At 56.2% G+C, this 13,504-nt stretch overlaps 1 protein-coding gene across 1 annotated transcript; it reads right to left on the bottom strand.

Annotated features, from left to right (window-relative positions):
- Positions 1-7,539: 7,539 nt before the first annotated feature.
- LOC134167062 (olfactory receptor 52K2-like) lies at positions 7,540-8,586 on the bottom strand. Its single transcript, XM_062625310.1, is given in 2 exon segments — positions 7,540-7,632; positions 7,634-8,586. Coding segments are annotated over 2 exon segments (1,044 nt in total). The 5' UTR covers positions 8,585-8,586.
- Between the last annotated feature and the right edge of the window lie 4,918 nt (positions 8,587-13,504).

Below are 13,504 nucleotides of genomic sequence, written 5' to 3'. Positions count from 1 at the left end.
TGGATGCCTGCCTCTGTTCAAAGTGCCCCTGGGGAGCTGCTCTCCATGGCTCTGGGGAGGCAGTCGGGAAGAGGAGTGAGTCTTGCTGGAAATGGGCCTCTGCAACCCAAAGGTTGGACCAGAGTCCAGCCTGAAGGACCGTGAGGGGCACACAAAGCAGCTGCCTGCAGGAGCTGGCCTGGGCTCTGCTCCTGCTCGCTCTGGAACATCCCTTGAGCCCTCAGCAGCATCCCTGTGCCTGCTGAACCCCAGACTGGCAGCAGTGCTGGGCACGATGCTCCTCAGGCTTGGCTTGAGCTGATCTTTGTGCAGCTTTAGCAGTGGTCCAGCCCTGCATCAGGACAGCAGGAATTGTCCCAAGGTGGGACATGTCCATGGCAGGTGAAGGCTTGAACTTCATCACAAGGGATGTAGGGCCAGGTCAAGGGGAATGGCTTTAACCTGCCCGAGGGGAGACTGAGCTGAGCTCTTAGGCAGAAGCTCTTCCCTGTGAGGGTGCTGAGGCGCTGGCACAGGGTGCCCAGAGAAGCTGTGGCTGCCCCATCCCTGGCAGTGTTCAAGGCCAGGTTGGACACAGGGGCTTGGAGCAAGCTGCTCTATGGAAGGGGTCCCTGCCCGGGGCAGGGGTTGGGGCTGGAGGAGCTTTGAGGTCCCTTCATCCCCCAGCAGCAAAGGCTCCTTTCCAAAGGAGCACAAAGCAGCTGTGGGCAGGGACAGCGGGAGGCGTGAGCGCGTCTCTGTGTTTGCCATCTGATGGTCTCAGCCCCCACAGAAAGTGAGGGGCCACCGCCTACAGCGAGGGGGTGAAACACCAGAACCTGAGGCTTTTAAATGGGAAACAGAGCAAAGCCTTGCTCCAAGTCGAGCTCCTTCCATCCCTGCTGCACTGCGGCTGCAGAGTTAGGGCTGTGGTGCGGTGCCCTGCACTGCCCTGCCCTGAGTTAGGAGCACCCGGCTCCAGCGCACCCGGGCAGGGAGAAAAGGAAACCAGGCTGAGCCCGTGCAGCTCGGAGCCAGAGCTCTCAGAGCGTTCCCACAGGAGCTCAGTGATGGAGTAAAACCTGCTGTGAGGGCCAGGCGAGGACTGGGCCCCCAGGAGCAGCAGGGACCCAGTGCGAAACGCAGCCAAACCCGGGGGCGTTCCAGCCCAGAGCTCACTGCTCTGGCACGGATCCCTGCACACAGATCCCTGCACACAGATCCCTGCACACAGATCCCTGCACACAGATCCTTACATACAGGTCCTTACACCCAGATCCTTACACCCAGGTCCTTACACACAGGTCCTCACACACAGATCCTTACACCCAGATCCTCACACCCAGATCCCTACACCCAGATCCTTACACACAGGTCCTTACACCCAGATCCTTACACACAGGTCCTTACACCCAGGTCCTTACACCCAGGTCCTTACACCCAGGTCCTTACACACAGGTCCTCACACCCAGGTCCTTACACACAGGTCCTCACACACAGGTCCTCACACACAGGTCCTTACACGCAGATCCTTACACACAGGTCCTTGCACCCAGGTCCTTACACACAGGTCCTCACACCCAGGTCCTTACACACAGATCCTTACACACAGGTCCTTACACACAGATCCTTACACACAGGTCCTTACACACAGGTCCTTACACAGGTCCTCACACCCAGGTCCTTACACACAGATCCTTACACACAGGTCCTTGCACCCAGGTCCTTACACCCAGGTCCTTACACCCAGATCCTTACACACAGGTCCTTACACCCAGATCCTTACACACAGGTCCTTACACACAGATCCTTACACACAGGTCCTTACACGCAGATCCTTACACACAGGTCCTTGCACCCAGGTCCTTACACACAGATCCTTACACCCAGATCCTTACACACAGGTCCTTGCACCCAGGTCCTTACACACAGATCCTTACACACAGGTCCTTACACGCAGATCCTTACACCCAGGTCCTTACACCCAGATCCTTACACCCAGGTCCTTACACCCAGGTCCTCACACACAGGTCCTTACACACAGGTCCTTACACACAGGTCCTTACACACAGGTCCTTACACGCAGATCCTTACACCCAGGTCCTCACACCCAGGTCCTTACACACAGGTCCTTACACACAGGTCCTTACACCCAGGTCCTTACACACAGATCCTTACACCCAGGTCCTTACACCCAGGTCCTTACACACAGATCCTTACACCCAGGTCCTTACACCCAGGTCCTTACACACAGATCCTTACACACAGATCCTTACACACAGGTCCTTATACCCAGGTCCTTGCACCCAGGTCCTTACACACAGGTCCTTACACACAGGTCCTTACACAGGTCCTTACACACAGGTCCTTACACGCAGATCCTTACACACAGGTCCTTACACACAGGTCCTTGCACCCAGGTCCTTACACCCAGGTCCTTACACGAGCATGGGCAGGGCCCTGGGTGCAACCCAAAATCAGCTTGAGCCCATCCTAAATCCCGCTGTGACTCAGGGGCTCCACTCCTCAGCCGCCCCCAGGCTCCAGCTCCCCTCGCTTGGCTCCAGCGGTGCCCACGCCGCAGTCCATGGCGGTAGCGCTGCCTCCTCGGGCGGACCTGCAGGACGATGGCTGCGGCAGCGCAGGGGCTGGAGGGGCTCTTGGAGCAGCACCATCCAGCTGCAAACCCGCGGCCTCCGGGGCTGCAGGGGCTGAACCTCAGGAGCAAAGCTCCCTGCTCGGTTCCTTACCGAGGCAGTTCTGCACAAGCCCAGACTTTGCTAAATCAAGAGCTCAGGGAAGCACCGATCCTGTCCTTGCTTGCAGGACAGGCTCAGCACGGTAGAGGTGCTGCTGCTCTGGGTGGACAGCAGGACACGTACAGAAGTCACCATGGAGGGGGCAGGTCTTGGTCTTGCCGTTCATCCAAATGTGATCACAGAATCCTGGGAGGGGTCGGGATGAAGGGACCTTAAAGCTCCTCCATTCCCAACCCCTGCCACGGGCAGGGACCCCTTCCATAGAGCAGCTTGCTCCAAGCCCCTGTGTCCAACCTGGCCTTGAGCACTGCCAGGGATGGGGCAGCCACAGCTTCTCTGGGCACCCTGTGCCAGCGCCTCAGCACCCTCCCAGGGAAGAGCTTCTGCCTAAGAGCTCAGCTCAGTCTCCCCTCGGGCAGGTTCAAGCTAGGCAGCTCAGAACTGGGTTGGGGGGGAGTGGGGCTGGGGTCAAACTGGGGTCCTGCTGCAGGTCTGTGTCTGCAGAGCGATGGAAGAGGGATGTGGGGATGTCACACACACACACAGAGACATACACATACACACACATACACACACACACACACACACACACACACACACACACACACACATACACACACACACACACACACACACACATACACATACACACACACACATACACATACACACACACACACACACACACACACACACACACACACACACACATACACACACACACATACACACACACACACACATACACACACACACACACACACACACATACACACACACACACACACACACACACACATACACACACACACACACACACACACACACACACACACACACACACACACACACACACACACACACACACACACACACACACACACACACACACATACACATACACACACACACACACACACAGACATACACACACACACACACACACACACACACACACACACACACACACACACACACACACACACAGACACACACACATACACACACACACACACACACACACACACACACACACACACACACACACACACACACACACACACACACACACACACACACACACACACACACACACATACACACACACACACACACACACACACACACACACACACACACACACACATACACACACACACACACACACACACACACACACACACACACACACACACACACACACACACACACACACACACACACACACACACACACACACACACACACACACACACACACACACACACACATACACACCACACCGCCCCACACCGACACATACACACACACACACACACACACCCACACCCCCCCCCCCATACACCCCCCCCATACACCCCCCCACCCCCCCATCCCCCCCATCCCCCGCGCCACAGCCCTGGTTCCAGGCAAGGAGCTGCTGCGAGATCCCCAGTGCAGCCTCGTCAGCTGCAAAGCCGCTAATTGGGCCCTGGGCAGTGAGGCCCTGGGCAGTGGCGGCAGCAGCCATCCCTGCGGCTCTGCGCCGCAGTTGCTCATTAGCGCTAATTGGGCTATTCCCAGGGAGGGACCTGATGGAAAGCAAACACAAAGTTCAGCTGCTTTTAACTTCGACTTGGGGGAGGAAAACAAGTCAGCGGGCCGGACACCTCGAGGGATGCTCCTGCTCCACGGCCCGGCCCCACGGCCCGGACTGGTGCCCAGGGCCCAGGGGTGGGTGGTGCACAGCAGCGCCGGGAGACTGATGGCTGGGGTCCTGCTGGTCCCTGGGGTGAGGAGTGCTCAGCTCGCTGCCAGCACTCCGTCACTGAACACTGCCGGAGGGTCCTGAGCCTGGGAACGGCTCTTCCCCAAGCCAGGAGCCTGGTTATCCCCCTGGGACCATGCTGGGTGCATCAGATGTGAGTGGTCCAGCCTCTGCTTCCACCACCCAGCAACACCTGCTGGGTGACGGAGCTGAACACGAGCAGCTTGTGCCCCGGAAGCCCCCAGCATCCCGGCCTGGATCAGCACCAGTGCGGCAGCAGGGCCAGGGCAGGGACTGTGCCCCTGCACTGGGCACTGGTGAGGAAGCGCCTCAAATCCTGAGTTCAGTTCTGGGCCCCTCACTCCAAAAGAGACATTGAGGTGCTGGAGTGGGGCCAGAGAAGGGCAGCGGAGCTGGTGCAGGGCCTGGAGCCCAAGTGTGATGGGGAAGGGCTGAGGGACCTGGGGGGGGTTCAGGCTGGAGAAGAGAAGGCTCAGGGGGGACCTGATCGCTGCCTACAAGTGCCTGAGAGGAGGATGGAGCCAGGAGGGGCTGGGCTCTGCTCCCAAGGAACAAGGGACAAGATGGGACAAGAGGAAATGGCCTCAAGCTGCACCAGGGCAGGTTTAGATGGAGCTGAGGAACAATTCCTGCCCCAGAGGGTGCTCAGGCATTGGAACAGGCTGCCCAGGGCAGGGCTGCAGGCACCGGCCCTGCGAGGGTTCACACCCCGTGGAGACGAGGCCTCAGTGCCATGGGGCAGTGGTGGCCTTGGCAGTGCTGGGGAGGGGTTGCACTGGATGCTCCGGAAGCTCTTTCCCAACCTGGTTAATTCCATGATTCCATGGTTCTGAAATGCTGGGGGTGCCCTCACCTTTGTCCCCACTGCCGTCATTTTAGGGGTGCCTGTGGCCCCTGGCAGCAGCTCACGGAGGTCACTGTTTGTACCGAGATTGAATTAGCACAGGGTGGCTTGTGTTGGAAGGGAGAATAAAGCTCGGGAGTGTTCGAGGCCAGGTTGGACACAGGGGCTTGGAGCAAGCTGCTCCAGTGGAAGGGGTCCCTGCCCGTGGCAGGGGTTGGGAATGGAGGAGCTTTAAGGTCCCTCCAACACAAACCACCCTGGGATTCCATGACTGACGCAGAGAGCAGGAAGCAGGGACAGGCTGGATCACATTTCAGTTTCAGTCTTTCTCTCTCTCAGTGTCCCCATGACCAGAGTTCAGTGAAGCATCTCTTAGGGCATTGGTGGCAGGAGCACTTTGTACCCCACCAGCACCTACAGCAGTGCTGGTCCTGAGTGCTGATAACCCCCCTTTCACTTTGCTGACTGAGGAGATGCTGAGCAACATAAGCAGAGTTTGTAAGGACAGGTATGGAAGGTTCTTCATCCGAGCTGGAAGCGCCCTGTGCTCTGTCCTCAGCACAGCAAAACGCTCCCAGCTTCAATCTCACACTGCACATGAACTCCTTGTGGGTTTCCCTAGCCCCTGTCAGTGCCTGGGGAGGTGCCTGCCCCTTTCTCCTGCCCTGCAGGAGGGTGAGCAAGATGCTTGTCTAAGCTTCTCTGCTGGGGGATCACCTCTGCTCTAGTGCTGGACACCTCCCAGGTAGATGTCTTTAACCATATCTAACCTCAGGCTTCATAGCCAAGACGCTGTAAGGACAATATGCAATGGGCTGCCAGAATTTAAGGAGCCTCTGGGCAATGCTCGTAGCCATAGGGCTCAGTTTCGGGTTGTCCTGTGAGGAGCAGGGAGCTGGACTCATGATCCTTCCTTTCCAGCTTGAGATGTTCTGTGATTCCGTGAAGTTTTCCAGATGGGCCGGAACCGGGCGATATTTATGGTTCCTTTCAGACCAAACCATTCTGGGATCCTGTGTCTTACGCCAGTGTTGAGAAAGGTTTGGATGCGGAGAAGGGAGAAGGAAGCAAAGATGGGCGGATGCGTCCCACTGCGCAGGGAGCATTTGATTTTCCTTGCTCTGGAGCTGATCACCCCCCTCGCCGAGTGGTGGCAACTCTGCAGCACTCGCTGCAGAATTATGAAGTCCCTTTTCTGGAGCAGTCTGTGATCATTCCTGGCATGGGAACCGTGGGATATGTCAGGAACAGGGAACGGCTCCCACTTGGGATTCCTGGGTGCTTTTCTGAGCTCAGTGTAGGCAGCAGCGATGCTTCTACTCCGAGCAATGTCCCCATCCTGGGTGCCTCCTTTCCAGCTGATTCCTGCGGGGCTGGAACTTGGGTCAGCTCATTCCTTGCATTGGCCTTAGAACAACAGAGCCATGGAATCAACCAGGTTGGAAAGAGCTTGAAGATTACCAATTCTGACTGCTCCCAGCACTGCCAAGGCCACCACTAACCCGTGGCACTGAGGGCCTCATCTACACAGGGTGTGAACACTTGCAGGGACTGTGACTCCACCAGTGCCAAGTGATACCTGGGGAAACAGGAGTGCATTGGTCAAAGGAACCAGCCCAGCACCCATCAGGACTGGCCCATCGGTTTCATTACCTTTTCTCTTTTAACCTCCCTGTCCTTACCTCCACTGTGGAGCCAGGCTGGGAGAGCTGGGCTGGGGCAGCCTGGAGAAGAGAAGGCTCCTGAAGGGGAGACCTGAGAGCAGCTCCAGTGCCTGAAGGGGCTGCAGGAAAGCTGGAGAGGGGCTTGGGACAAGGGATGTAGGGCCAGGCCAAGGGGAATGGCTTTAACCTGCCCGAGGGGAGACTGAGCTGAGCTCTTAGGCAGAAGCTCTTCCCTGGGAGGGTGCTGAGGCGCTGGCACAGGGTGCCCAGAGAAGCTGTGGCTGCCCCATCCCTGGCAGTGTTCAAGGCCAGGTTGGACACAGGGGCTTGGAGCAAGCTGCTCTATGGAAGGGGTCCCGGCCCGGGGCAGGGGTTCAGCTGGAGGAGCTTTGAGGTCCCTTCAACCCAAACTATTCTATGATATGACACTGGTGTAGCGTAAGCCACCACCATGTCAGCGTTAGGCATGTGGTCTAGGTTCACTCTGTAGTCACTGGAGAGAGATGGACATTCCTGGAGGATAATTCACTGCTCTTCACACCTATTCCATAATGGGATCAATCCTTTTCTGGTGGTGCCTCCTCCCCTCAGCATCTGACCTCTCCTTGTCAGCTTGTGGCACACTGAGTCGCACCAACTGCCCCAGCAGCTTGAGCATCCCTTCCTGGATCTGCTTCATCTTTAGGCCATAAATGAGGGGGTTGAGCATGGGAGGGACCGTCAAATAGAGATCAGCCACCAGGACTTGGACATGAGGTGCTGAGCCGAAAGAGAACATCTGCAGGTACATGGAGAGAAGGCCACCGACGTAAAAGAGCAGGATGATGGAAACATGGGACCCGCAGGTCCTGAGGGCCTTGAGACGAGCCTCTTGGCATGGCAGCCTCACCACGGACCTGAGGATCATAGCGTAGGAGAAGGCGATGAAGGCTGAGTCTGTCCCCACCAGCAGCGTTGCCACGACGATGCTGTAGAGGTGGCTGGCAGCGGGGTCGGCGCAGGCCAGCGCCACCACGGCCATGTGCTCGCAGTAGGAGTGAGGGACCACCCTGCTTCGGCAGTAGGGCAGGCTGGTGAGGAGGCACATCAAGGGGATCATGACACCAGTGCCCCTGGCCAGAGACAGCAGCCCTATCTGCAGGGTCCTCGAGGTTGTCAGGATGGTGCGGTACCGCAGGGGGTTGCAGATGGCAACGTAGCGGTCGAAGGACATTGCCAGGAGCACCCCTGACTCCACTGCGGTGAATGTGTGGATGAAGAACATCTGGATGAAGCAGGCCTCAAAAGCAATCTCCCTTGAATCCAGCCAGAACACAGCCAGCATTTTGGGAACCACGGCAGTTGAGAAGATGAGGTCGATGACAGCCAGCATGCAGATGAAATAGTACATGGGCTCGTGGAGGGTTTTGTCCAGCGCCACAGTGAGCAGGACCATGCCATTTCCCAGCAAGGACATGACGTACGTGAAGCAGAATGGGATGGAAATCCACATGTGGAGAGCTTCCAGGTCAGGGATGCCCATCAGGAGGAAAGGCAAACGGTTGGTGTTGGAGTGGTTGGTGGCTGACATGGCCCGGGTGGGTGAGATACGTCTCTGCTCCCCACTTGCGTTCCCTGGAACAGTGATGGAGAGGTTGGGGTTTGCTGCCAGGGGAGCTCTGCAGCATCACCAAGTTCTGGTGCAGGCATTTGGGGGAAAACCTGAGAACGTGTTACCTACAGACAGGGCTTTGAACTGATGCTGTGCTCAGTGCTTTCCAGAGGACACATCACTGGAGAGCCCTGGCCATCCAAGTGGCCACCTTCCCTTTGGCTTCTCCTTCCAGCCCCTCTGATTTACCTCTAGCTTTTGCCATAAGCATACCTGTGTGCCCTATGTGCAGTTCTGGTATGCCCAACATAAGGAGGACATGGAAGAGGTAAAGCAAGTCCAGAGGAGGGCACGAGGATGCTCAGGGGCTGGGGCACCTCCAGTATGGGGACAGGCTGAGAACACTGGGGCTGCTCAGCCTGGAGAAGAGAAGCTGCGTGGGGACCTCAGAGCAGCTTCCAGTGTCTGAAAGGGGGCTACAAGGATGCTGGGGAGGGACTTTTCATTAGGGACTGCAGTGACAGGACAAGGGGTGATGGGTTCAGACTGAAACAGGGGAAGTTCAGGTTGGAGATAAGGCAGAAGCTCTTTCCTGGGAGGGTGCTGAGGCGCTGGCACAGGGTGCCCAGAGAAGCTGTGGCTGCCCCATCCCTGGCAGTGCTCAAGGCCAGGTTGGACACAGGGGCTTGGAGCAAGCTGCTCTATGGAAGGGGTCCCTGCCTGGGGCAGGGGTTTGGGACCGGATGAGCTGCAAGGTCCCTTCAACCCAAACCAGTCTGGGGTTCTATGAGCTGTCTAAAGGCTGACAACATGGTGTCCTGCCCTGCTGTGGGCAGAACTGGGGCATAATGACCCCAGGCTGTTTGGTCTTTGCCCACCCTTTGTGAGCAGTGCAATGGCAGGGTTTAAGGACTTGCTGCAGGGACTTGCAAGGGTCCTCCCTCGTTGTGCCCGGCTCAGGATGAAGACTGAGCATACAGGTGCAGGTCACACAAGTTCCATCCTGCTGCTGCCTTGGGTCAGTGCAGAAGCTGCACCGAGACAACACGTCCGTGGTGAAACTGGGCTGAGAGAAACTGCAGACAGAGCAGTGATGCTCCAAGCTGTCACCCAGCACCAAGGGGACAGAAGCACCTCTGCCAGCCTCTAGCTGATAGCTGCAGTCAGGAGGGTACAATTAAAGTGGTGCTACCCCTCCTCCATGGAGACCGAGTGCCAAATGAAAGCAGAGCGGTGTTCTGTCACAAACACTGGCGTTTTACACCCATTTTTGCCTCTCTGGAGCCCAATAACATGGGATTTGCTATCACTTGCTTTGCTGGAAGAAACTGCAGTGGTGCAGGCTTGTGGGCATCCAGAGATGAGAACCTCCATCTCTTCGCTTTTGCCTCAAGAGTTACTTATCCTCATGGCTGTAACCATGTGGTTTTCTTCCCATTTGACATTACCTGTCTGCTCCTCCCAGCCACAGCATCCTCCTCTACCTCCTGTGCTTGGCCAGAGAGCCCTTTATGGCCCCTTCATTGCATGAAGGTAGGTACTGCCCATGACCAAGGGGTTACTCTTGGTAAAGACCCAGAGCACTGCAAATTCTCCTCTCCCCTCACCTCTTCCACTCTGTCTTACTGGGAAGGTTTCTGCACATTTCCAAGATTACAACACCTGTTCTGAAAAGAATAAAACCTCTTCCATTTCCCTCATGCACCAGCACCGGGCCCCTTGGGTCCCAGCGTCAGCCTCTCAACCTCCGTCTGCTGCTTGCCAGAGTCTCTGCTCCCTACTCTACTCCCTGCCCCCAGTAGCTAAATACTCTGGTATTTAGCTATTGCAGACAATTCCTTTGAAGGCCCAAGCCTGTGCATCTCTCTAAGCTCTTCTACATAAATAATGCTGGGGAAAGGCAAGTTAAGGCACAATTTGTGCTGAATTTGGGGACACCTGCTGAAAGCCCCACAGTCACTTCTAGTGTGGGGCCAGCCGCTGCAGCGTTGCTGCAGAAACACAGGCTTTTTGTGATGATGCTTCTGACAGCTTCCTTTTGAGGGCTACTGATCACCCAGCTCTTCACCCCCTTTGCTGATGCTCCCCAGGCCTTGCGCTGTGCCAGCCCCTCAGCTCGGAGCAGCGTGGCGGAGACACGTTGCTGTTAGATAACTCTGTGATGATTAACTAAACTTGCCGTCCCATCAGCAAACGAAATCAGGTTTGTTTGACAGGGGCTGTTTCCTGCAAATCCACCTTGATTGCTTTAATTTCATTTGATTCCAATCCTTTAATTCTTTATTGACCAAATCTCCTGTTAAGTTCTTGGGCGCTCTGCTGGGCATTGACGTCAGGCAGAGCAATCTGCAGCTAATCACATCATCGCTCCTGCTCGCTCAAGTAATGGCCTGAGGAAGCGTCTGCAGTGACCGCGGCATGCCAGGACTCACAGAAGTTGACAGAAGAGGCCGAAGTCCTCCTTGGCCACCTCAGGGATGCTTTTCCCTTGTGCAGACTACCCAGACCTGCAGCTCTATTTGCTCTCTGTTCCTAGCAGTACATCCATTCTGTTCAACATCCTTCTCAGCTACCAATCAACCAAATTAACGTTACAGCTGGAGTTCTGACTGCCTTTCCCTCCGGTGGCCATGGACCTCTCTTCTCCATGCAGAGAGGCAGATGCTTGCATCTGCTTTTATGTGGTTTCTCTACCTAACAGCTTCTAACTCCCCTCAGATCCTGACCAGCTCCCCCATTTCACCCTATCCACGGTGCTTTGGCTGTGACTCCTGGTGCTCCATTCCCTCCCCTGGCTACATCTGTCCTTTCCTGCAAGTGTGTAGTGGAGCTTGGCCCCCAGCTGCCCTTGTTCAGGACACCTCCTAAGCGACTCCGCAGGTTCCTTGTCTGAATTCCCTCTGCCTTTAAGTTCCCCAACTCTGGGAAATGGAACTTCAATGAAAAATCAGCACTGCGCATTGGGGTCACACCACCGGGCCCGTGGAGCCACCAGCTTTCCTCCCTGCAGCTTCAATCATCTGCGCTCCTCACAGTTCGGGCTGGATGCAGAACCCTCCGAGTGAAGGAGTGGTCCCTGCACTCTCCCACAACACTGTCTCCTTTGTCACATCTTCCAGCCTGAGCTCTCCCCATCTCAACCCCTGCGTCCCTTCCCTCCTCATCGCAGACGCCTCAGGGGCAGTGGGGATTGTCTGCTGCAGCAGAGTCCTTCATGGAACTACAGAGGCATGGAATGGTTTGGGTTGGAAATGACCTTGCAGCTCATCCAGTTCCAACCCCTGCCATGGGCAGGGACACCTTCCATAGAGCAGCTTGCTCCAAGTCCCCAGCATGAGAAGAATGTGGAGCTGTTGGAGCAAGTCCAGAGGAGGGCATGAAGATGCTGCAAGGGCTGGAGCAGCTCTGCTCTGGAGCCAGGCTGAGAGAGCTGGGCTGGGGCAGCCTGGAGAAGAGAAGGCTCCTGAAGGGGAGACCTGAGAGCAGCTCCAGTGCCTGAAGGGGCTGCAGGAAAGCTGGAGAGGGGCTTGGGACAAGGGATGTAGGGACAGGCCAAGGGGAATGGCTTTAACCTGCCAGAGGGGAGACTGAGCTGAGCTCTTAGGCAGAAGCTCTTCCCTGGGAGGGTGCTGAGGCGCTGGCACAGGGTGCCCAGAGAAGCTGTGGCTGCCCCATCCCTGGCAGTGTTCAAGGCCAGGTTGGATGTTATAGATTCATCCGTACAGATGAAACCAAGCTGACTCTTCCGCAGCAGTGCCTGGGTTTGGTTAAAAGGTTGGGATCTACTTGTTCACTTTCCTAACTCAAGTCCTATTTTTACCTAACAAATACTCACAAACCAGGGCTCTGCAGCCCAGTTCCAGTTGAGAAAAAACTCCAAAAGCTTAAAAAACTACTTTTAAAAATATTTCCCAGCAATTGCCTTTTCCCAACTGACTCACCCTGGGCACCAGACAGGGCAGATACTGACGTCCCACCAACCTCCCTTCCTTTGGCACCCAGAGCTGTCTCCGTGCCCTGGCTGATGCCCGTCCTGCCATAGAGGCACTCACCTTGCTCTCTGCTTGCTGCCACCACTGGGGATGCCCACACCGAGAAGAGAGGAAGCATCTCCTGTGTGCAGGGGCATAAATCACCCCAGGCAATGCCGGCGGGAGCCTCCTGGATGGAGATCCCCAGGAGCACCCGGAGCCCTCCCCAGGCACCCTCTGTAATGGCCTCAGCGGGGGGGGTTGGAGGACAGCAGCCTTAGTCCCAGCTCAGCTCTCTCTCGTCCCATTTCCTTTCCAAGTGGTGGGTGTCAGGAGCTGACCGAGTCCGGCAGGCATCGGCTGTCTCCAGCGCAGTGAAAACCTTCCCTGTGTTTCTGCCTGGAGCAGTGCACGGGCAGGCTCATTCCTGGCTGTGCCGAACCAGGAGCTGCAGTCTCTCCGTCCAAAGAGCACGAACTGTCCTTGCCCCCACGAGGCTCCCATTTCACCCAGCAGCAGGCTGAAATGTGCAATTTCTCCACAGTAAAAGCAGTTTCAAGGGAGCACAAACATTCTGTCAAAGCTGTTTCAAGATGTCAGGAAAAGTCCAGCAGAAAGTCAAATAATCACGAGAAAGGCAGGAAGAAAAGGTTTTGAAGCACGGAATGACCCAGCCAAACCTGTTTTGAAGCTGAAGGTGTTTCACTGAGCTTAGTTGTTAAACTAATGTAGAAATGAGGACTAAGCACAACAGTTTGGGTGGGATTCATCCCAACAAACACGGGTGGCTGTTGTAGACCTGGTGCCAGTCCATGCCTGGAGCTGGTCCTCCAGGTTGCCTTCATAACCATGGTCTCAGTGATTTTAGGGCAGTATTCATCCCAACCTAAAGCTGACACCTGAAATAGGGCAGAGGAATGGTGCTGCA

This window comes from Pezoporus occidentalis, unplaced genomic scaffold, assembly GCF_034315485.1.
Source record: "Pezoporus occidentalis ecotype Australia unplaced genomic scaffold, CSIRO_AGI_Poc_V1 ctg279, whole genome shotgun sequence".
Taxonomy (NCBI): Eukaryota; Metazoa; Chordata; class Aves; order Psittaciformes; family Psittacidae; genus Pezoporus; species Pezoporus occidentalis.
This window is presented reverse-complemented; position numbering and strand designations above follow the sequence as displayed.